Source organism: Alligator mississippiensis, chromosome 12 (assembly GCF_030867095.1).
Source record: "Alligator mississippiensis isolate rAllMis1 chromosome 12, rAllMis1, whole genome shotgun sequence".
NCBI classification, from domain to species: domain Eukaryota; kingdom Metazoa; phylum Chordata; order Crocodylia; family Alligatoridae; genus Alligator; species Alligator mississippiensis.
The window spans coordinates 34,653,661-34,676,255 of record NC_081835.1 but is presented as its reverse complement, the minus strand read 5'-3'; the positions used below and the strand labels follow the sequence as shown (position 1 = coordinate 34,676,255).

The 22,595-nt window shown below is 45.0% G+C and overlaps 1 protein-coding gene across 2 annotated transcripts in view; it reads left to right on the top strand.

Annotated features, from left to right (window-relative positions):
* The window catches only part of SLC6A11 (solute carrier family 6 member 11), a 303,122-nt gene that overhangs the window by 93,431 nt on the left and 187,096 nt on the right, over nucleotides 1-22,595 (top strand). For both annotated transcript variants that reach the window (XM_014595398.3, XM_006263824.4), the window contains one exon: nucleotides 4,683-4,815. In XM_014595398.3, coding sequence (XP_014450884.1) covers nucleotides 4,683-4,815 — 133 coding nt within the window. The remainder of the gene's footprint in view (nucleotides 1-4,682; nucleotides 4,816-22,595) is intronic.

The window sequence follows — 22,595 nt, the reverse complement described above, 5'->3', positions numbered from 1 at the left end:
TATTTATTATTTTGAGTTTTGAGTCATAGGAGTGGCTAAAGGGAGTAGGGAGACCCCCATGCATGCCCAGGGGGAGAGACGAGAGAGACATAGAACTGGTACCTGGAACCAGCCAGAAAGCCTTGTTCAGGATCAGAGCTAAGAGACTGGACTGCACTGGCTACCCATTGATGAGTTGAGTGGAGTGAAGAACCTCACAGTGCACTCCAGAATTATGAGGGCAGCCTTCTAAACTTATTTTCCAGCAAGATGTGGCAGGCAGTATCAGGATGGTACACTGAGAGAGACAAGGTTTAGTGGTTGCTAGGGCATGTTACAGGACGTGAGAGGTATGTCCTGTAACACATACTATAATCTGTTTTTTACTTGTACGATCAACCTTTTTTATAGTCATGGATCAATGACCTAATCTTTACTTCTAATGTGTTGATAACTTCAAAACATTTCCTCTGTTTTCATATTTGATTGCATCCTCTCAATGATAAAAATGCACCACTCATAAAAGTCCTCTTCTTTTCATTTCTATTTTTCTATGATTTTGAGAATACCAACAACTCTTTTGGATTTTTTATTGAGGCCTATTTTTACCTGCTGTTATTCCTTCTTGGCTGGCTTTTTCTGCCATCCAGGAAGTTAGTGTCAGAAGATGCTTTACAGAATGACCCTAACTATGGAGGTGTGTTAGAGAACGTGGTAGCGAATCTCAGTCTATCAAAATAATGAAACAAACGCTGTAAGGGCTTGCCCTCGCCATGGCCAAAGCACCATTACAAGCAACAGCAGAACTGAACTTGGGTCACCTTGATGTTGTGAAAGCAGCTATAGCATTAGTGGTATAGTAGAGCCTGGTGAGAGTTAAAGTAGGATTTTTTTTTTTCCCTCCATCATGGCACCAGATCCAGTTCCCAGATCCAGCATTCTATTCTTTACTTACAGAGAGACATGACGTGGGGCAAAAGCACTGGGTGGAAAAGACGGTAGGCTGCATAAAACTCCTCATAGCATCCATCTGCACCCAACATGTAGTAGAGAGATATTACTGACACTGCATAACAGACATTTCATGGTAGCACCTTATGCAGTTATTCCTGTAATTTAAATTCCAGCTGTCTGTGCTGTGATGCTGAAAGTTCTTTATTCACACAGAATTTTTGTTACCTGTTGCAGTTGTAATTTGATTTTACTCCTTTTCCCTTAAGAAATCCTGTAGGGAATTATATTTGGAATAAAACTATAATGAAACAAAGTATTAATCTGTCTGTATAATCTTATTGTTTCCTCTTGTATCTAGGCTGCATGACAGCTTCTGATCAGATGATCACATACTACCAGTTTCATGGGACTTGTGTTGGATGCAGAAGAGACAAAAACTGGGGTTGTGTGGACAAACAGTAATTCTGGCATTCCCTAGCTTTTGTGTAGTTGCCTGCAACCTAACAATTTTACATTGTAAATTTTATAGTATAATTATAGTATAAAATTGATAGGTTGCAGGCAACTACACAAAAGTAGGGAATGCCAGAGTTACTGTTCATCCATGCAACCCCAGTTCTTTTTCCTTCTGCATCCAACATGTCTCATGAATTGGTAGTATGTGATCATCTTATTAGAGACTGTATAATATTTTGCCTTTCAGAAGTGTTTCCAAAATAACATTGAAAGAACACAGCAAGTGATAATGGAAAAAAAAAAATCAGAATAGTACATTGTATATAGTGTTTTTAATTAGAGGATATCAGAGTACTTTTAAACCTTATTTAACTAACCTTCATAATGCCTCTAAGAGAGAGCCTAGTACATACCTTGTATGTCTGAGTTTGTAGAGATTATTGAATGCAGATTCCCAAGGAAACTTTCTGTAATAAAAGAGAGATGTTTTAAGCCTGGAAATGAAGGCTATATACATAGAGAAGCAAAAGTAGAAAAACCTGGAGAACCAACAAATCCACCCTTCCCTACTTAGCAGGAATGACCTAAATATGCATTAACTTGTTTTTCTATTGGGCCAACCCAGTTCTCTACTGTATCACATTGCAGAAACCCATGCAGTTTGTGTTTCTAGCACCTATGTAGACTTAATTAAGGGTAGAAAAAGACCTAAATAACTATTCTATATATAATTTGCCATCTAGGTACATGGCTAATTACTTACTATAAGGAGTTTAGCGTTCCCTAAGTGCTTTTGTGTCTCTAATATGTTATTAATACAAAATGCCATTTTAAATCAACATCAACTACTGACTTCAGACACTTATTAAAAGTCAGCCCTTCACTCCTTTGGTAAATTCAGATTCCTTAAGAAAAGTCTTTATATTCCCTATAGATTCTCTGTTAATTTAATAAAAAGTTGAAAACCTTTAAAGGAATTCATTAAGTGGATGGGTCTTAAGTAATTCTTGTTTCTACTTCTAAATTCTTCTTCACTACAATATAGTGTCATCTTTTATTTATAGCAGAAAAAAAAAAGCTGACAGGGAATTTACTGTATTTGTAAACTCATTGTTTATTTGCAACTAAGAATCAAAGTGCATAAAAGGCCTATTTTATGCTTAGTTAGGAAAGCAATGTTAAAATAAGGAAGATTGTTCTCATTAAAACAGTCCTGAGCTTCAGGATGCACAATTTAAATGCCTTGCATGTACACTAAAATCTCTGTTATCCAGTGCTTTGCCACCCAGAATACCTTATTAACCAATATTTCAGAGCCACTCCACACTGCTTTGCCTCCCGCTGTGCTGCAGAAAGCAGCGGAACGCACATAGCGTCACACCACTTTGCCTTCTGCTGCACCGTTTTCCTGTCTGCTGCACCGCTCTGAGGGTACCTGTGCATGGTACCTGAGTGTGTGCAAGTAAAATTCCCGATAACCGGAATTTTTAGATAACTGGCACCCCCCATTCCCCACTCATGCCAGATAACAGATTTTATTGCACTTTCTATGCAAATTTAACTTATTTGATTTTTTGTGCTTCAGTTCCCCTACAAAATGTGCATAACATTACTGCTTTTTTCAAACACTTCTTATGCCCAGCCTATTGAAATTTTAAGTATGGGGCAGGGGGCAAAAATTCCCTCTAACTGTGTGATCATGCAATTTATGGTATATTGAAACCCTGATCTCAGCTGAATATTGAAAAAACCTCTAGGTGGTATGATAGTTAGAGACTAGTGCCATTTTTTCCCCAGGGAACAATACATTTGATGAAAAAATTGAATTCAGGAGGACCAAAACTGTTAGTGTAAGAGTGAAGTTGCATCTGTGATGGTCCAAAAATTATTTTAGAGGCAAGGTGACCTGGCAAAAAAATTCTTGCATTTGAAAGCTTGTTAGACTGTATCCCAATTACATAGTTGGTCCAATAAAAACTATCACCCTAAGAAATCATATAATTCACAAACTATTAGTGAATTGGAGTGATATATTAGGAATAATTTTTGCCAATAAAAACAAGGACATTTTTAAAAGGGTTCAAACACTTTATAACAACATTTTCTGAAAAAGAAAATTCAGTTTGGAAAAGTCTAAATGTTTTAAAATTGGAAATTTAATTTTGTAGTTGTCATATACATATGTTGAAAAGGACAAATAAATAACCTGCTGTTCAGATGTTTCATATTGGTCCAATAAGTCAAACAAAACTAACATTTTTCTTGAAAAAAAAATTAAGAATTTGGCTTAGATCAGTTTTTTAAAATAGTTTTGCTTCACCTTCAGAACCAAAAACCTGCCATCTGCACAAGTTTAGCTTTATATGTGAAATAATGAGAACAGTTCACTACTGATTTTCACCTCTTTTTCATCATAGTGCATTCCCAGTAGGCAGTTCCCATTGCTGTGTTGTATCACTGCAAACTTTGGGTGCAGACAGACATTCACTTCCCTGCTCTAACTCATGGTGCTTTACATAAAGCACCATGAGTAACAGCACCCTCTCCCCTCCAACCCAACAGATGTTTGCCTGTTGGGTCAGGGGGAATCAAGCCTGCATGCACTGGTCCTCCTGGCCAGCAGGTAGAAGCACCCCAGCAGCCTCCTTGTTGCCCCCTCTCCCAGATCCAGGGCTGTCAGGAGGGGGAGGGGGAAACAGAGGGAGCTGGCTGGAGTTGTGGGGGGGGGGAAGAGAATAGAGCCCCCACACCTAGTGCCCTCCCCTCACCCCCTGCCAGGTATCCCAGCTGGAGAACTAGAGAGAGCCAGGACAGGTCCATGAGGTGAGGGGGCTCTGTTCTACCCTGCCCCTCCTCAAGCTCAGGTTGGGCAAAGCAGAGAGGGAGAAGTGAGCAGCACTGAGCTGCTGGCTTATCCAACCTGAGGTGGAGGGCGGGGGAACAGAGCCCTCTTGCCTCATTGGCCCAGCCCAGCATACCCCTAGCCAGGGTGCAAAAGTATGTGAAGCCCAATGTGAGGAAAATTAACTCTAGGAAACACAATTTCTTGTAGGCACTCTAAAGCAGAGCACCCACATCTAATACTTCATTTGAGGAGAGTTAATTATCTGTGTTATTGACTACTTAAAAAACACTCTGTAGCCATGCATGTGTGTCACAGCATGACTGTAGAGCACTTTCAGGGACCTGAGCATGCAAACAATTTAACTTGTGTAAGCACCCTTACTTTACTCTTTTATTCCAACACCTGTTTTGCTAAGATTCTAGCATTTCACTATCATATTTTTTTGAAGGCGCAGGGTACTAGCCATATCAGAAGGAATTGAACATATTGGGAATCTTCGCTGGGAATTGGCATTGTGTCTCCTTGCTGCTTGGACTATCTGCTACTTCTGCATTTGGAAAGGAACCAAGTCAACTGGAAAGGTAAGAGTAAACATTCTGTGTGTCATCTGATGTAAAAGATGTGTTGCAGTCTTCCACTATAAATGAAAACTAAAGATATTTAACATAGAGAGAAGAAAAGTGAGAAGATTCTTTCATACTCTAAGAAGAAAGCATTTAAATGTTTTAGGATTTATTCCCTCTTGTGTTGCACAGCGGCCTGTCATTTACATTTGTCTAAATCAAAATGGTAGCATTTTACATCTGCCTTTTACTGCTATAAATGCCTATACTAGGTGGAAGACATATGGAGAATCAGTCCCATTTTGTTTAGAAGGTTGTGGTGGACATGATGTTCAAGATATGTTTTCTCCTACACATAGTATTCCTTATAAAACTAGATACAGTTCCCTGTTGTTATATTTATGGATACATTTTGAAATTGAGGCATACATGGCTTGTGCTGATTTTAGTGATGGTAGGGTAACATCCAATGTCTGAACTTGATTATAAATTCTAAGTTTTATGATCCCTCATGACAACAGTCAAAATATACAAAGATACCCACAGAAATTAGAAATATAGCCATACTTAGAAATATAATATTACACCAAAACAAAATTAAGCTGGAACAGTGCAGACTAATAAAAATCCACAAGATTAATATGCAGTAAGAGAGAGGAATGTCAAAACCACTGAAAAGTAATGATGGCCATCAAATTAGATAAGGGCTTACAAAACTGAATCTTATACAGCCAACAAAGACTGGGCTAAATGTGCAACAGAGACTTGACATAGCTTTGCAGACAAAGGAAGTCATGGGTTTCTGGTGAAACTGAGTATGGAGTATTCTGTGAAGTATTTCTGATTAAAGGTGTGGAAATGCTATATTTATTTCCATACCACATGCACCTTATCCTAAAAAAAAAATTAGCATTCCAGCATGGAGGTACATACATTATGTAGGCAGGGAGGGGATGACTTTCTACCCAGAATAGAATCATGGAGATGCTGTAAAATAGCTGCTGCTTGTTTTTCTTCTTTTCCCTAGCAGCTACATATAGGAATGGGTGGAGTCCAGTAAAAGCAGATCCAGGGGGGTAAAGTGGTGCAGTCACACTCTTGCTTGGATTTCTGATCCACACAAAGGTAAAACCAACTGCCTGGAGAAGCAGTGGTTGCATTTCTTTTCACATTGTGCTGTGGTTGCATTTCTTTTCACATTGTGCTGAGGGAGTCAATTGACTTCATGACTCATGGGCTACATCATTCCTGCTGCTGTTCTTCATTTTATAAGTGTTAATGACCCTTTCACCCTTTTAATAATCTTGATGTTCCACTAACTAAGCTATCATTTCCTTGACAGTGTTGTTGTCTTTCAGTTACTCCTGGTCTCTCCTCCTATTTCACTCCCCTACAGACTGTTTTTTAGTACTTTTCAAAATTACAGATCCATTCATGGGCTGGGTCCACAGGAGCACAGGTGTGCCTTTGAGCAGCACAACTAGTAGTGGCACAAATTTATGCCGCTACTTTGTGCCGCAGTGCCTGGGAGTCCAAAAGCAAAGCTTCCCCTGAAAAGGGCTGATCCACAACAAGTAGTCAAGTTTTCCTCTCCTTTTATTTCTTTCTCCATTATCAAAGAGTCCATGACATACCCACCAAAAACTTTACTGAAATCTATGTCTTTTAGAAACTGGTTATCATGAAATGGTGCAATTCATCAAGAATGTTCCAATGAGCTCTAATTTACATGATGGTTTTATTAATATATATTATTTACTATTCTAATACAATAGCCAAAACTAATTGAAACATTTCAATTAGCTGAAATCAAAGCTTTAGGAATGTTTGTTCTGCTGGAAACTGCACTTCCAGCTTTTATTCCAATTCGGAGGGGGGAAAAAAAATAAATATTAGAATTTCCCCCACACAGAAATTTTGATTTCTAAACTCCTCTCTAGACATAAAACTACACTGATCTATGTAAGCTGAGGATCTGACTCAGAGGGTAATTACCCAATATTTTGTTAGTATGTCTGGTGTGGAAAGAAATTATTTCTGTTTGAGAGGCAGGGAAAAGAAGTGGAGTTAGTTTGAAATAGCATTATCTTAAAGCTATGCAGCTAAGACATTTAAAATAGGCCTGTGTGAAGCTTCGGTCGCTGATTTGATTTGGCCTGTTTCGGTGGCCAAATCTCCAAATTGGAATCAAATCAGGAGACCCTTTTTAATCTCTCCAAATCAAATTGGAAACCTCCAAATCAATTTGGAGAGATCAGAAAGATTAGATGATTCAGACATAGGCACAGCTTTAAATGTTTTTTCTATATACCTCAAGCTACCAGGCGGCTGCACAAGTCTCTGATCATATGGGTGGCCCTTCTCTGGATTCTCTCAAATTTTACCACATCCTTGTTAAAATGCAGCACCCAGAACTGGATGCAGTACTCGGCATTGGTGAGACTGCAGCTGGAGTAGAGTGGGAGTATCACCTTGGTTTTGCTGGAGATGCATCAATTGAAGCATGCCAGGATATTGTTACCTCTGCTGGCTACAGTGTCACACTGCTGGCTTATGTTCATACTGTAGTCTGTTATAACCCCGAAGTGTTTTTTCATTCATAGTGCTGGTCAGGTTGGCATTGCCGAGCCTGTAGGTTTGAAGGGGACTGTTTGTCCCCAGGTGGAGGACATTACATTTGTTGACACTGAACTTCATCTGGTTCCGATTCACCCAACTTGCAAGCCTGTGTAGGTCTGCCTGTATCTGCAACCTATCTTCAAGCATGACCATGCTTCCCCATAACATGTGTCATTCATGAACTTGGCCAGTGAACTCTTTGCCCCCACATCCAAAACATTGATGAAGATGTTGAATAGTACTGGACCGAGCACCGACCCCTGCGGGACACCAGTGGCCACTTCCTGCCAAGATGACACGGAACCATTCAAGAAAACTCTCTGGGTCCTACTGCACAGCCGGCTTCCTACCCACCTGACTGTCTCACAGTTAAGCTCACAGTCTTCCAATTTTTTTCATGAGAACATCCTGGGATACCAGATCAAAAGCTTTTTGGAAGTCGAGGTATATAATGTCAACCTCCTCCCTCTTATCCAGGTGGCAAATCACCTAATTGTAAAAGGAGATGAGGTAGGTAAGACAAGATCTGTCATTCAGAATCCTACCTTCTGCAAACCTAACCTTAATGAATTTTTCCAGGATTTTCTCTAGGATAGAAGTTAGGCTAATTGTTCTATAGTTACTAGGTCTGTGCAAAACAGCACCGTTCCATTTTGACTTCCATTTCACTGTTTCAAAAGGACAGTGTTTCATTTCGCCACCCATGCACCAGGTGGTTTATGGCCCCCATGATCTCTGTTGCTGTGTGGGACTCATGCATCACCTTGACTTGAAGGAGAGCTCACCGATGGCCTGACTGGTCACACCAGTGCCCTGTGAGGGAGAGGTATGCATGATCTCCACCCTGGGTGCTCCTGATGTCTGAGGTGTGAAGTGTAAGGCCACCTACGGACCTGCCTTATTCAGCTCCTCCCTCAAGTACTCCCTGCATGCCTCATAGAGGGAGGACACCATCATCCTGCTGAAGGTGGTGCATGTGGGCACTTGGTATGATGGGGCCATGTGCACCATGAGCCACCTGAACCCTGGCTGCTCAACTAAGGAGAAGGGCTGTCCATCCATAGCAAGTACTTCCCTAATACTCTGGGTGATCTTGCTTGCCTTTGCAATATGCACCCCTTTCTGTCCACCTTTCCTCCACAGTTCCAGGGTGACCTGTCTCTGCTTTGGAGAAATGGGGGCTTCGGAGCGAGAGGGGGACTTCTTTTTGGGCATGCTTCCACTGGTGCGAGGCTGAGGAGACGCAAGGGCAAGGGGGTGGTGCCTGTGGAGATGCATCAGCCTCCCTGTGGTGCTCATGTTTCATTCCCTTGCCCTGGCTGGTTTTGGCTCAACAGTGCAGGCAGATAGCATATGTGGGATCATCTGCCAGCTCACAATGATCCCAGACCACACTAACCCCTCGCTTCTGGGGTGCAAGTGCATGTGCGGATGCTGCCTTTTCCCCCTCTTTAGCAGGCAGAGGCACAGCAACAGGAGGCACGGACTCAGCTGAGCCACTTCCCTCTACAACCTCCTCTGAAGTGCCTTTTGGGGAAGAAGACTTGGCTGTAAGGGAAACATGAGGGGTGTGGAGCACAAACTCAGATGATTCCCCCTCCTTCCCCAGAATTTCCCTTGCCAAGGTACTCCGATCCAGCTCCAGCTCTTCCTCTGGCACTGGAAGGTTCAGCATGGGAAGTGAAATGGCGGGGTGGAGGAGATTGTCAAGCTGGTGCTGCTTGTTGTCATGGTGGTGTTGAGCCAGGGTTATGGCTGGTGCTCTTGGAGGGGATGCAGACTCAGGCACTGGCACTGTTCCCCTCTCCTTGCTGCCAGTAAATCCAGAAGCCTCATGTCCACTAGTTGTAGGAAAGAGGCTGCTTCTCAGTTTGGGGAGAGTGGGGGACTTACAGCTCTCCCTCTACCCTGTCTTCCACCCCTCCTTGAAGGCTTGCCAGGTGCCTTTGCAGCATGCTTCATAGTGTGTTTCATAGTGCATTTAGTGTGCTGGAAAATCTGTGTGTTCTTTTGCAATGTAATCTACCCCACCACCACTAATCTTGCACCACCTCCTGGGGGTGGCAGCACAGTGCTTACCTTCCTCTTCCTCCAGTGTCACCATCAGAGCCTCCTCATGGGTGGGAAGGGGAGTGTACCTGTTGTGCAGGGCCAGGGGAGGAGCAGCCATGGTTCTGCGTTTCCTGTAGCATGTGGTGACTGTCTTCCAGGTAGCTCCAGGAGGGTCTTTGTGGATGGACTCCTTGCTGGCTACCATCTTTGTCTCCATCTCTTCTTCCTTGTTCTGGAGAAGGGCCTGAAAGTAGCCATCGTTGAAGTCTTTATGAGACCTGATGATGCATAGTTGGCATACCTCCTCCTCTGGAGGAGCTCCCGCACCTCCAGAGACTCCGCTAGGGAGCACACCCCACAAGTGGGGGTGGCCCTATGCCCAGGTGCCAGGAGCCATGTCAGGCAGCCCCCACAGTCCAGGGTCAGGAGCTTCATCTGGGTGGGGGGCAGGGCCATGGGCTCTGTCTGGGTGGAAATCTCAGCAGTGCCGGGATGCTTACAGCCACAACGCTTCACCATCGTGGTTGAGAGCAAATTTATGCCCCTACCTCATCACAGCAGCAACACTTTGGGCCTCTGGTCTCAGGCTTCTCACCCAGACCAGCCCTCTGGATGCCTTCTGCACACTCCTCCACGTGAACTCCCAAGCAAGCTGCTGCGCCCAAATAGAGCTGCGCCTGTTTGTATGCTCTGTTCATTGGGTTCCCTGGGGGGCTCAGCTAAGTAAGGACCTGGTGGGGTGTTCCCCTCCTGGGCTTCTCTCAGCTAGTGCGTCCCGCCCAACATGGCCCCCAAGGTTGGAGAGAGTACCACCTCACTTGAGTCCATTCCATAGCCTGGCAGCCCTAACTGTAAACCCAGATTGATAGGACACAAATAAGTGCCTGGATAGCTATTAGGTCTGTGCGAAGCATCTAGTATTTGCTTCGGATTCGGCCAATTCGGGGGACAGTGATTTGATTTGGTGATTCGAATCACTGTCCCAAATCGATTTGGCCAAATCTGATTCGGAGATTTGGCCGCCACTGAATCAGCTGAATCTCCGAATCAAACAGGCCCTATCCCATGCCTGCTCCCCCAGCCCCGTCAATGGCTGCCCTGCCCAGGCTCAGCGTTGGCTCTTTAAAACAAAAAAAAGCCCCTGTACTCACTGGCTGCTGCCAGACAGGGCAGGGCAATCCCCACTGTCCCCCACTTCCCCCTGTTGCGTAGGAGGCTCTGCCACGTCCCCACTTGGCAGCAGTCACTGAGTGCAGGGATTTTTTTCTTTTTTAGAACCGGGAGCTGGGCGGGGCAGCCATGGTGGGGGTGGGAGAGCAGGCAGGGGTCGGTGGGAGCTCAAGGTGGCTGGGGGAGCAGGCAGTGGATGGGGCCTGGTGGGGGTCCTCCCATGGTTGGTTCTCCCCTCCTCCAGATCCCCCACCCACCCCCTACTTACCGGCACAGAGTCCGGGTCCAGCGCCCTGAAGTGGCAAGTGGGGACTGCCTGAATCTCCAAAGCTCTCAGAATCTTTTCTGACTCTATTTGGAGAGCTTTGAATCAATTCAGACCTTTTTATTTATCTCCTGATTCTATTCAGATTTGGAGATTTGGTCACTGAATCAGGTCAAATCTCCTCTGAATCAAATCAGCACCCAAAGCTTTCCACAGCCCTAATAGTTATGTTCTCTGCAAGTTAATATGAAATGTGTAAGAGGATCCATGAAGCAGTCCTGAAAATCAAAATATGAACTAAATATTGGACAAATCTCTTCTCATGAAACATTTATGACATTTTTCCTACTTATTATTAGATGCATTTGTATTTCCATTCTTGAACAGATGCTCTTTACTTAACAAAATTATTTGCTACCCCTCATTTTAATAAGATTCCTTTGAGGCTTACTCTGAAATTCTCTTATCACATATTAACATAAGAGCTGTTGAATTTTTGATTTTTGACCTTTATTAATCATTCCTATATTCTGCTTCCTGCCACAGCTTCACTGGTATTGAAAGCTTCACAAGGCAGAAAACTTCTGTATCCTTAAAGTTATAGCAGTACAATTCAGCTACTGAAAATATGCTGGACTTTGGGTTACATTGGTGGAGGTGGTGCCAGACTTTGCCATTTCTCTCCTAAAGTGCTGTGTTGGCCTTCTTTCTATAGACATATATGTCTAAACCAGTGATACTCCAAGATCAGCTCTTCAGTTTACAATTCTGATTGTGGCTTGTTAGTCTTTGTGGCTAAGGTTCCTGCACTTGGGTAGATTTGCTTGGTATTCCTAAATATCACCTTGTTTGGATATTTTGTTACAGACCTTTAAGATAAGGCTTTGGAAAGGTTAATGAACACGGATTTCATGGATTTTGTTAGATTAATAGTCTCAGGTTAGATTTTTTTGAAATCCACAGTTTCGACCTGTCATATGCTGAGTCGTATCTTCCTTTTGACATCCTTGTGCTGTGAATTGATTTTTTTTCTTTCTTTCTCTTTTCTGTTTATTTCTTTCCCTTTTTTTTTTTTTTTCAAAGAAGCCACATCATTGTGAGAGAAACTGTAATATTTTTAGTGTCTTATACTAGCTATTGAGAACTGAAAACCCAGTGTTCAGAACTTTCTCCCTGTGCTCCTTAAAATTTAGAACTTGAAATTAATCCAGATGGGCAGAGCCATTGTTAAAATCTAGCCTTATACTATTGTTCCCCAATGGAGGAGCAAAGACAGGGGCACACCCAATGAACCTTTATTTTTTCTAGACATATGCCACCATGGAAATGATATGAGTGAAACTAAACGACTGCTATACTCCAGGATGAATTTCCACAGAAAAATGATAGAGGACAAACATCTAGCCACCAGCGGAAGCGCAGTTCACAGACCAAGCCTCTCTGACCTCACAGCCCTTGTACTTTAGGTAAACCTACAAAATTATTTCAGAAGTTGGATTTGAGAACAATTATTCATAACCATGACAATAAAGAACAAGGAACTAAACACAGGCATTGCCTTGCACTGAGCCTGCAGATTCCTAACAACATATCTCCTGTGTGCTAAAACATAGAGCTCATGAATAGTCTCTCCATACCTTTTACCCCTCATTTAGCTGCCCTTTCATCAGAAGGAGTTAAGCCCTGCTTGCCAGCAGTTCAGGCTCAGGCAATAGTCCCACATAGAAAATGTATTTCTCAATAGCAGACTATATAAAGACTCTAATGGATTCAATGAGGCAGAAAGAAAGAGTAAAGGGACAGAAGAAAAAAATAAAAGAGAAAGATGTGTGGGGGAAAAAAAAGAATGGGCTTATTGTAAGGGCTCAGGAAAAGGAACTAGGCAGCAATGATTATAGCTCCTGAAGTGTTTTTTTGTTTGTTTTTTTGTTTCAGTCTGAAGAAATAACAAAGAATAGCCTTTCACGGTGAGGCTTTAACACTCTGTCCAAGATTGATCTCTGTATTCAAAGGAGGAAAGTAGAACGTTCATGAGATGCATGCAGAGTTTCTGCTTTCCAACCTCCTCTGTGCAATGTTTTAACACAGCAACTGAGAATTCCCCCCGCCCTCTTTCCTATACAGCTCTGAGCATTTAAGGACATCCCTAATTTGTTAGCTGAAGAAATCTTTGTGCAATGCCAGAAAGTGTTTTTTCACAAATGTGTGCTTGGCAGTTAGAGAGAGCATTAAACGGGAACATTGAATAAATAATTTATTCTCAACTTCATTCTTTTCCCATTGACTTCCAATGACTGAGGTTCACCTTTATAGGAATACAAATATAAACTAAAACTGGGCATACTTCAAAGCCTTGGGGAGTCGATAAGAGTTTATCACTTGATTCCAGGGGTTTGGTTCATGCTGTGAATATGGAGGGAGGTAGCCTGGAACACGTGTCCATTGGGAGAAGATCTGCAGGGTGATATAACACAAAGTGACAAACCAGAGCATGAAGAGAAACAACAAAGTGCTAAAACAAATATACTGTTTTGTTGAAGGCAGCACATGTGGGCTTGTTCTTGCACCAACCTTTCTGTAAAGCTTCCAGGCACATTTAGCATTAATTTAAAACATAAAATTAAGTAGGTAAGTAAACCTTCAGAATCTGTCTGTTTCAGTCCATATGTTCCTCTCTATATTTAGTCTCTTCTGTTCCCAATCACCTGACCCTTGCTCCCTAGCAAAAAAGCAAACAAAAACCAAGCAGAAAAATGTCAGGTGGAAGATGGAAGTAAAGGTAGGAAATGGAGATGTTATTTCAGTTACTAATGTTTTCATTAGGAGTTTGTGCAGTTTTGCTTACATTGCTGCAGGTTTTATTATACCAGAGTATTACAAATGACTTTTGCAGCATTAAGCCCATGTAGGCTCAGCCTTATTACATGAAGGTACGGCCTAGAGGTGGGCTGTATGGGGTAGTACTCACTAAGGACAGCATTATGTATAGTTTATAGGTAGGAATGATCGTTAAACTCTAACTTCAAAAGAAACAGGGAAGAGTTCCTCCTAGAGGTGCTGATGTTGTGTTAAGTTTGAAATTGAAAACTAAGAATTACTACGGCCAGTATGCCACTTGTCACCTTGTTTCTCCTAACACAGTTTGATTTTTCTGGTAACCAAGTAAAAATAGGATAAATAAATGTATACTGTGAGCGTATAAGTCTGTATATTTAACTATGTAAATCCACATATCTTCATGTGGCTGGCCAGTATGGGGTGCTCCTGCACTGAGCCACCTACCTCACTGTGCCCGACCACCTTTCAGACTCTGAGTGCCTCCCAGGGGGCGCCTCACATCTAGCCAACCCCCTTTCTGGAGCACACCCACTAGCCTGGGGGTTGTGCCGCCACCACCCAGGGTCTGGTTTGATCCTGGCACTGTGCCCCCTGGGAAACACAGGCCTAGTAGTCCTTGACTTTTATATAGCCCTTATGACCTCATTTACCTGGTCCAATGAGGCCAGCACCTGTTGGCTGCTATCCAACCAATTTGAAATGCATCACTGGTTGCCGGGCAGACTGGCATTGTCTTTAGAACAATAGGGAGCCCAAGCCCCTAATCCAGGTATGTGATGCCAGTCACGTAGGCAGAGGGAGCAGGTTTCTGCCCTCCCTCAGGAATGTATCCAACTCAGGTTACCTAAAGAGATAGTATGTCCGCAATCTACAGGGTCTATGTTAACCAAATTGTCACAGAGCAGAGTTTTTGGGGAGAGACAGAGGTGGCATTCTGCCACACTCCCTCCCCCCCCCCCCTTAAAAGCTTAGGCACATGGCTTGATAGAGCTATGGGTGCGAGTGTGTTTCATTTAGAAGGGTCACCTTTCACACCTAAAGAGAGATTACACAACACATTAGACTAGTCATAACAATAATACACATAGAACATTGAAGCACACTGGGGAGCTCCCACGCCAGAGCTCTCTCAGGTGGGCCTGAGTCCATTTGACTCACTACCCAGAGTCCTTTCATGACAGGGCATCTGCTATCACATTTTAGCTTCCCTTGATGTGTTCTACGGTGAAGCTGAACTCTTGGAGTTGCCAGGCCCATCGTTGAAGCTTGGCATTGGTGTTTTGCATTGTCTGCAACTATTGCAGTGGAGCATAGTCTGATAGGATGGTGAACTGCTGCCCCCACAAATAGGGCCTCAGCTTGTTCAGTGCCCAGATGATTGCCAAACACTTCTCAATAGATGACGGGTTTCGCTCCTGAGGGAGTAACTTCTGGATTAAGTAAACCACGGGGTGCTGTGTCTCTTTGTGCTCTTGTAAGAGGACAGGTCTTAGTCCTGAGTCAGAGGCATCAGTGGCTATGTAGAAGGGTTTATCATGGACTGGTGCCTTCAGAATCAGTTATTTGATTAGGGAAGCCTTTAGGGTGTCAAATGCTTCCTGGCACCCCTGCTTCCAGACCACTGGATCAGGGCTGCCCTTCTTGGTCTGCTCATGTAGGGGAGCTGCCGTCGCTCCAAATCCAGGGACAAACCACCTGTAATATCCAGCCAGGCCAAGGAAGGCTCTTGGTTTGTGGGGGTGGCCAGTCTCTAATGGCCTTGATCTTGTCCTCTGACCTCCACCTACACGATGTCCCAAGTATACCACTTCAGATAGTGCCAACTGGCACTTTTTGGCTTTCACAGTAAGACCAGCTTGCTTGATCTTACCTAACATGGTAGTCAGATGAATCAGGTGTGATTCAAAGTCCTGACTGAAGATGGCGATGTCATTGATGTAGCTATAGCAAACTGATCACATCCTTGTAACAGGTTATTAATCAGTCTTTGAAAAGATGCGAGAGAGTTGCGCATACTAAAAGGTAAAACTGTAAACTCATCTAGTCCCACAGGTGTGGTAAAGGCAGACTTGGCTATGGCATCCAGCTCCAGTGCCATTTGTCAGAATCCTTTGGACAGATTGAGAGTAGAGATTATCTTGGGTGGGCCCAGGCAATCCAGTAAAGAGTCCGTCTGGGGCATAGGATAAGCATCAGGGATGGTAATAGCATTCAACTTCCTGTAGTCCACACAGAACCGGATGGACCCTCGGGCTGGCCAGGGACTCATTGAAGGCTGGATTACCCCTAACTCTCTCATCTCTGCGATCTCCCGCTTTATGTCTTACATCACCTTCACATTAACTGGGTAGGTTTGGATTGGGTAGGGTGATGGCTGCCCATGTCTATAGAGTATACTGCCAGGTTCATTTTATCTGGTTTGTTAAGAACACTGTCTGAAAGCCCTTGAGTGCTGCGAGTATCTTTTGCTTGTCATGGGAGGTCAGATGTTCTGGCAGGCGGATTTCCTCTATTCCTGCCTCTCCATCTCAGTCACCATACATTATTGGCTCCTCTGGGCCCTCAGGTAATTCTTCTGCTTGGGAAATCCAGAATACCACATCACTTCTATTAAGGTATGGTTTAAGCATGTTCACTTGTATTATCTTAAGCTTTTTGTCTGCCTCACTCCTGGTCACTACGTAAGACATTATCCAGTCTGTCCAGGATGACATGGGGACCTTCCCAAGCTGCTTGCAGCTTGTCTGTCTCTAGTGGCAGGAAAACCATGACCTTTTCACCTCATTCAAAGGTACGTAAGTGAGCCTTTTCATCATACCAGAAACTCTGCTTCTCCTGGGTCTGGGCCAGGGAGTCTCGTGCCACCTTCATCATGTCAGTTAGCTTCTGACGAAAGCTGAGCATGTATTCTACCACGGAGGTCTTAGTGGAAGAGATTTTCCCTTCCCACTCTTCTCTCACCAAATCAAGAGGACCCCTAACTCATCTTCCATACATCAACTTGAATGGCGAGAACCCCGTGGACTCCTGGGGTACCTCTTGGTAGGCAAAGAGCAAATGCAGAAGTTCCTCATCCCAGTCATTAGGGTTAGAGTCCACATAGGCTTTTAGCATTCCTTTCAAGGTCCCATTGAACCTTTCTACAAGCCAATTTGTCTGAGGGTGGTAGGCTGTGGTCTCGAGGTGTTCCACCCCCACCACACAGCACTCCCACATGCACTTCATCACTTCTGCCAGGATGTTCCCACCCCTGTCAGTCAGGATCTCGGAGGGAAAACCCAGCTGAAAGAAGATCTTGGTCAGGGCTTCAGCAACTACCGGTGCCTTGGTGGAGGTCAACTTAATTGCCTCTGGGTACTGAGTTGAGAAATCCACTAGAGTCAGGATGTATTTTTTCCTTCTATGAATTTTATGCCTCAATGGGCCCACAATGTCTATACCCACTCTTTGGAAGGGTTGATCAATGATAGGGAGGGGCTGTAGGGGGAGCCTTTCTCTTGTCTCCACTTTTGCCCATCCGCTGGCACACCTTGCAAGATCTACAGTAGTCTGTCACATTCTGGGCCAATAAAAGTTCACCTGCAGCCACTGGCATGTCCATTCCCTGCCCATGTGATCAGCACAAGGTAAGTCATGGCCATGGAAAGCAGTTGTCTGAACTTACAAGGTACTATGAGCTGGTGATGGGGCTCCCAGGTCTCAGTATGGTTCTTCAGTACCCACAACCAATAGGGGAGTCCCTTACCCCAGACCAAGTGTTCCCTCTTATCTGGGGTGAACTCTGTCTCTTGCTCTTGAGCGATCTCCCAGAGCTCCTCCAAGCTGGGGTCCTCTAGAACCTCCTGCTTGAACTCCTCTTGCCTGGCTAAGCAATCAGCAGGGAGTTCTGGTGCTCCTGTAAAGAGTGCATTTTCACCCTTGGGGATGTCCTCTAACTTCTCCCCAAGAGTCTCAGTTTCCTCTGCCACTGACTGACCGGACTCCTCCCTGGGGCTGTCATTTAACCCAACCTCAGTTTCACTAGTTTCTTCAATGCCTGGTGACCGGTTGCAGTCAGAGGGAGGCTCTCCCTTCTCCTCCTCTGCCTCTGCAGCCAATTGGGTGACCGGGCCCTGGGAAGTTTCCACTCCTCCCACCTTAGCCTTTTTGTTCTGTTGATGAGTCATCACATTAACACACGAGGGCTCTATGAAGTGGGCCTCCTCCCTTTGCAGGTATTCTAGCTCTGGGGGCCCCTCCTCACTGCTTACAGCTGTTGCATGTCTGATTGGTTTGTTGCTTAGCTTTGGGCAGTTGGGCCTGATGTGGCCCAGCTTCCCGCAGTTATAGCAACCCCTCTTTTCCAAATTGGGTGGTTTGTCCGAATCTGGGGCCGCCTTGTGCTCAGCAGAAGGTGGCCCTCTTTCCTATTTTGGGCCTGGCCCTTCCTTCCCTCCTTTGTGGAACCCCTTCTGTTCCTTCCCAAAGTAGGGAGGCTTCTTGTCCAGTCCCTGTCTATTTAGCAACAGCTGATCAGCAAATTTTGTAGCTTCCCAGATTGTTTTAGGACCCCTATCCTTGACAAGGGTTTTAATCTCCCTCGGCCATTTGTAATAGAATGGCTCCAGCACCATAAGCATGTCCACCTCCTCCACGGTGGAAGCTTCAGCTTCCTTCTTCCATTTCTGGTATGAGTCCCATAGCAGGGCCCCACATTCATATGTGGTCTTTCCCAGCTGGGGGTTAGTGCTATGGAATTTTTCTCGGAAGTAATCTGGACCTAATTTAAACCTTAATCGCACCAGCTCTCTAAAGGCGTCATAGTTATCAACTGATTCCGAGGGCAGGCTGTTCAGGACAATGGACGTGTCGCTCTCAACCAGAGCAGCCATGTTTCATGAACTCTTCCTTTGGCAACTTCCATCAGTGCGCTTGGTTTTCGAAGTTGCTTAGGAACATTTCTGGATCATCCCCATCTTTGCAGCGAGAGAAGACTGGGGTGTTCAGTCTGGGGGGTGCAGCTGATGCTGGCTGGGTGCCCACAGTTCCAGCATTTGTCTGCATCCGGAGTACTGCAAGATTGTGTTCACGCTTGAGTCTTGCCTGTTTGGCTTCTGCCTTGTGCTGGTACTGGGCTTTAGCCTCATGCTCACACTGTACCTTCTCATGATGGCACTGGGCCTCCAACTCCATCCTTTTCAACTCTAGCTCATGCTTGAACTTGCATTCTTGCTCCTCAGCTTCTAGCTGCAGCTGGTATTTCTGGAAGTCCCACTCAGAGGATGGCCCCTCAGTGCCCCGGTGGGTTCTGGATGGACATGCGGAGGTGATCTTGCAGCCTGGTCATTATCATACAGGATTTTAATCAGGTCTTCTCTCTCTTGCTCCTTCCTCACTGGAAGGCCTCTCTCTTTCATCACCTCTTTCAAGTCAGCCACCATAATATGGTCATTCTCGTCAGCCATCCTAGCTATCTACACTGTCCAGTTGACCCGATGCCAACTTAGAGATTGTTTGCTCACGGTTTTTCAGTGACTCTATTCCCTTCCCCAGATTATGCCTTCAGTACAGCAGGTTGTCAGATCCCATGTTACCACTATGTGTGGCAGGCCAGTAGGGGGTGCTCCTGCACTGAACCACTCACCTTACTGCACCTAGCCACCTTCCAGGCTCTGAGTGCCTCCCTGAGGGTGCCTCATGTCTATCTGGCCCCCTTCCTGGAGCACACCCACTAGCCTGGAGGTAGTGCTGCCACCCACCCAGGGTCTGGCCTGATCCTAGCTCTGTCCCCCTGGGAAACACAGGCCTAGCTGTCCTTGAGGCTACCCAACCCACTTCAAGAACTTGGGGTGCTTTCCTCAGTCTGAAGCACAAACAGTGGTCTCCTTCAGTTAGCTGAACCAAGGGGACCCCAAGGCATAATCTAGACCCACTCTCAATGAGTCTCCCATGCTAGGTACAAAGGAGAATTTTATTGGTTACAAGGAGTAGGTTTGGAATCGGGTACAGGGCTGAGCAGTATCAGAGAAAACCCACCCTTAGGATAGCGGGTGTGCTCCAGGAAGGGGGTCAGCTAGACATGAGGCACCCCCAGGGAGGCACTTGGAGCCTGGAAGGTGGTCGGGAACAGTGAAGTGGGTGGCTCAGCACAGGGATACCCCCTATTGGCCTGCCACATGGCCAGTATGCCACTTACTTTGTTTCTCCTAACATGCTTCCAGCTTGATTTTTCTGGTAACCAAGTAAAAATAGGATAAAGAAACTTATCCTGTGAGCATATAAGTCCATATACTTAACTATGTAAATCATCATCTCGTTATTGACTGAAGATTTGGTCCATCATTTGTGTTACTGCTGGGATTTCTATGATACTCATTCTTGTAGTGTTGGGACACTCTGAACATGGATTATTAACAAATCACAGTTGCATAAGTAGGGACCTACCTAATTCACAGGGGCTGCCCCTTGATTTTATGGGCAGTATGTGGGCCCGGGGAAGCCATTTTGCAGATGAAGTCCAGTCCCCCCCTCCTCTGATTGGCTGAGGGGTGCTGATGTCCCTGTCCCTTGCCACTGTTTGGTTGCAAGGGCTGTTCATCATGCAGCCCCCCCCCCACCCCCTTCCGATTGGTGGAGAGTGGCAGGGCCACATGACAGACAGCCCAAAACAGCCAATCAGTGTGAGGGCTGGGAGTGGCAGCCATCTTGCCAGCAGCCCCTTCTTCCCCCCCGTCCCACCCTGGTGAGCTGCCATAGCGCTAGGTAATTTTTTTCCCCACAGGCTTTGCATATTTTGTGGATTTTGCAGGCAATGCTGGATTTTGCAAAATCCACAAAATTAAGAATTTGGTAGGTTCCCTATCCATAAGGGAAACAATAGCCTTAGTCATAGCCTCCAGCCCTTAACTTTTTGTGTACAGTAGAGTTGTTTACAGTAATAGTCTTGTCTGGAGTGTTGCTTGTGTGAGATTTACAAACTATAATTCTGTATACCTCACTGAAGTCTGCTAAAACGGATTTGATCCAAAAACTGTCTTCAAACCTGGAGTTCCTTAATAAAAGAAACTGCTATATGAATAACAAAAGCAGCGCCAGTGTTGCAGCTGCTAGTGCTACATTGGTTACTAAAAGTATTTAGCATGCCAGAGATACTTCTGGCCACAAAATACATGCTACTCACTTCTGTGGATGGGCATTTGGAAAATACCAACATTGTAACAAAGGCAATCTATTTCATTGCGCCATATGGCTCTGTACTGTGGCACATGTGACACTACTATTTAAATCTATCCCACAGATAGCCAGAACTTAATAGCTTTTGAGAAGAACGAGAACATCCACATTTCCTGTAGGTGGCAAGTATGTGCATTGTTTCTTAAAATAATAGCAGTTCAGTTCAGTACAAGATTGTTGTATTAACTTGTACTACAGTGGTGTCTAGAGCAGGAGTGGGCAATTATTGTGACTGGAGGGCCACTTAATGAGTTCTGGGGACCTGTCGAGGGCCAAAACCATCTGTCCCTCTCCTTGTCTCTGTCTGCGTTTGTTTCTTCTCTGTCTTTCTGTCTGTGTCTCTTCTCTTCTCCCTGTCTCTTCTCTTTGTCCCTCTCCTTCCCTCTCTCCTCTTCCCTCCCTGCAGATTCTGGGTGAAGCTATAGCTCATCAGGAGCCCCAGTGCTCAGCTGTGGACATAAGCAAGCGCTGCTGCCGTGCTGGGCAGGTGGCAGCATCAGCTTTGGCAGGGTTCTGAAGGGAAGTGGGGAGGGAGGAAAGATTCTGAGAGAAGAGAAGAGACAGAGATGCTGCTGCCCACCCAGTGGAACAGAAGCTCCTGCTGGGAGCTAATGCTGATGCCACTGGCTGTTTATGGGTCAGGACTCCAGGTGGAAGCTTCTACCTTGCTAGGACGGCAGTGGGTCAGCTGTGGATGCCAATGGAAGGTTCTGTGTCTAGGCTTCTGACCCTGCTGTGGCATCCACAGCTGATGCCACTGCCTGCTTGCTGCGGGGAAAGCCTCGCTCAGCTTTAGAACATGCTCACTAGGCCATGCAGTAGAGTAGCTATGAAGCTCTGTATGTAGCTATGTAGCCAGGGCTCTGCCAAGTCTTGGCTGCTGGACAGACCTGGCCTGTGAAGTGCGTGAGTGACTGGAGCAGGTCTGCAGTGGCACAGGGTACTCATTAGTACCCATCTCGGTCCGGCACATTGTCCTTCCCTGGCTTGTCGTACTAATAATGTCCATGCTCTCTGTAGTCTGTTCTCTGGTGGACACTGATTGCCATTGCAGCTGAATTCAACCTTCTTTAAAGTCAGGGATGGCAGTTGGCAGGATATGGCAGAAGTGGTAGCAGGTGGCTGGGGTGCTGCAGAGGGGAGCAGTACCTGGCAGTGTCAGATAGGTGGCAAAAAAGTCAGCCCACCATACTAGAAGGTTGTTGACACCTGAGGTACACAAGCATACTGGGCAAGCATAAGTCATAGACTTGTACATGACCAAAAAAATATGCAGGTGTTACACATGGAAGGACGAGCCTGAGCCCCAGTGGCTGTGTGGTTAGGACACTTGCTTAAAACCAGGAAACCCAGGTTTTAGGCCTCCATCATCCAGAAGGGGTTTAAAACTGTCTCATTGCCTTCTAACACAGGTCTTTTACAAGTAGGCCACAAATTATGTGTTATCTAGGTGTTTTTTCCAGCACTCACTTTGAAATTGGCTCCCTGGGCAAGCAACTGTAGGGGCAAGAAGAAAAGACTAAACTAGATAAAGTGTGCCACTGAAATATGCAGTGGGCCTTGAGTTCTATCTTAAATCCTTAGTCCCAGTGGGGCAGAAATTTTCCTACTTCTTTCTTTCTAGTAAATATTAAATGCAAGG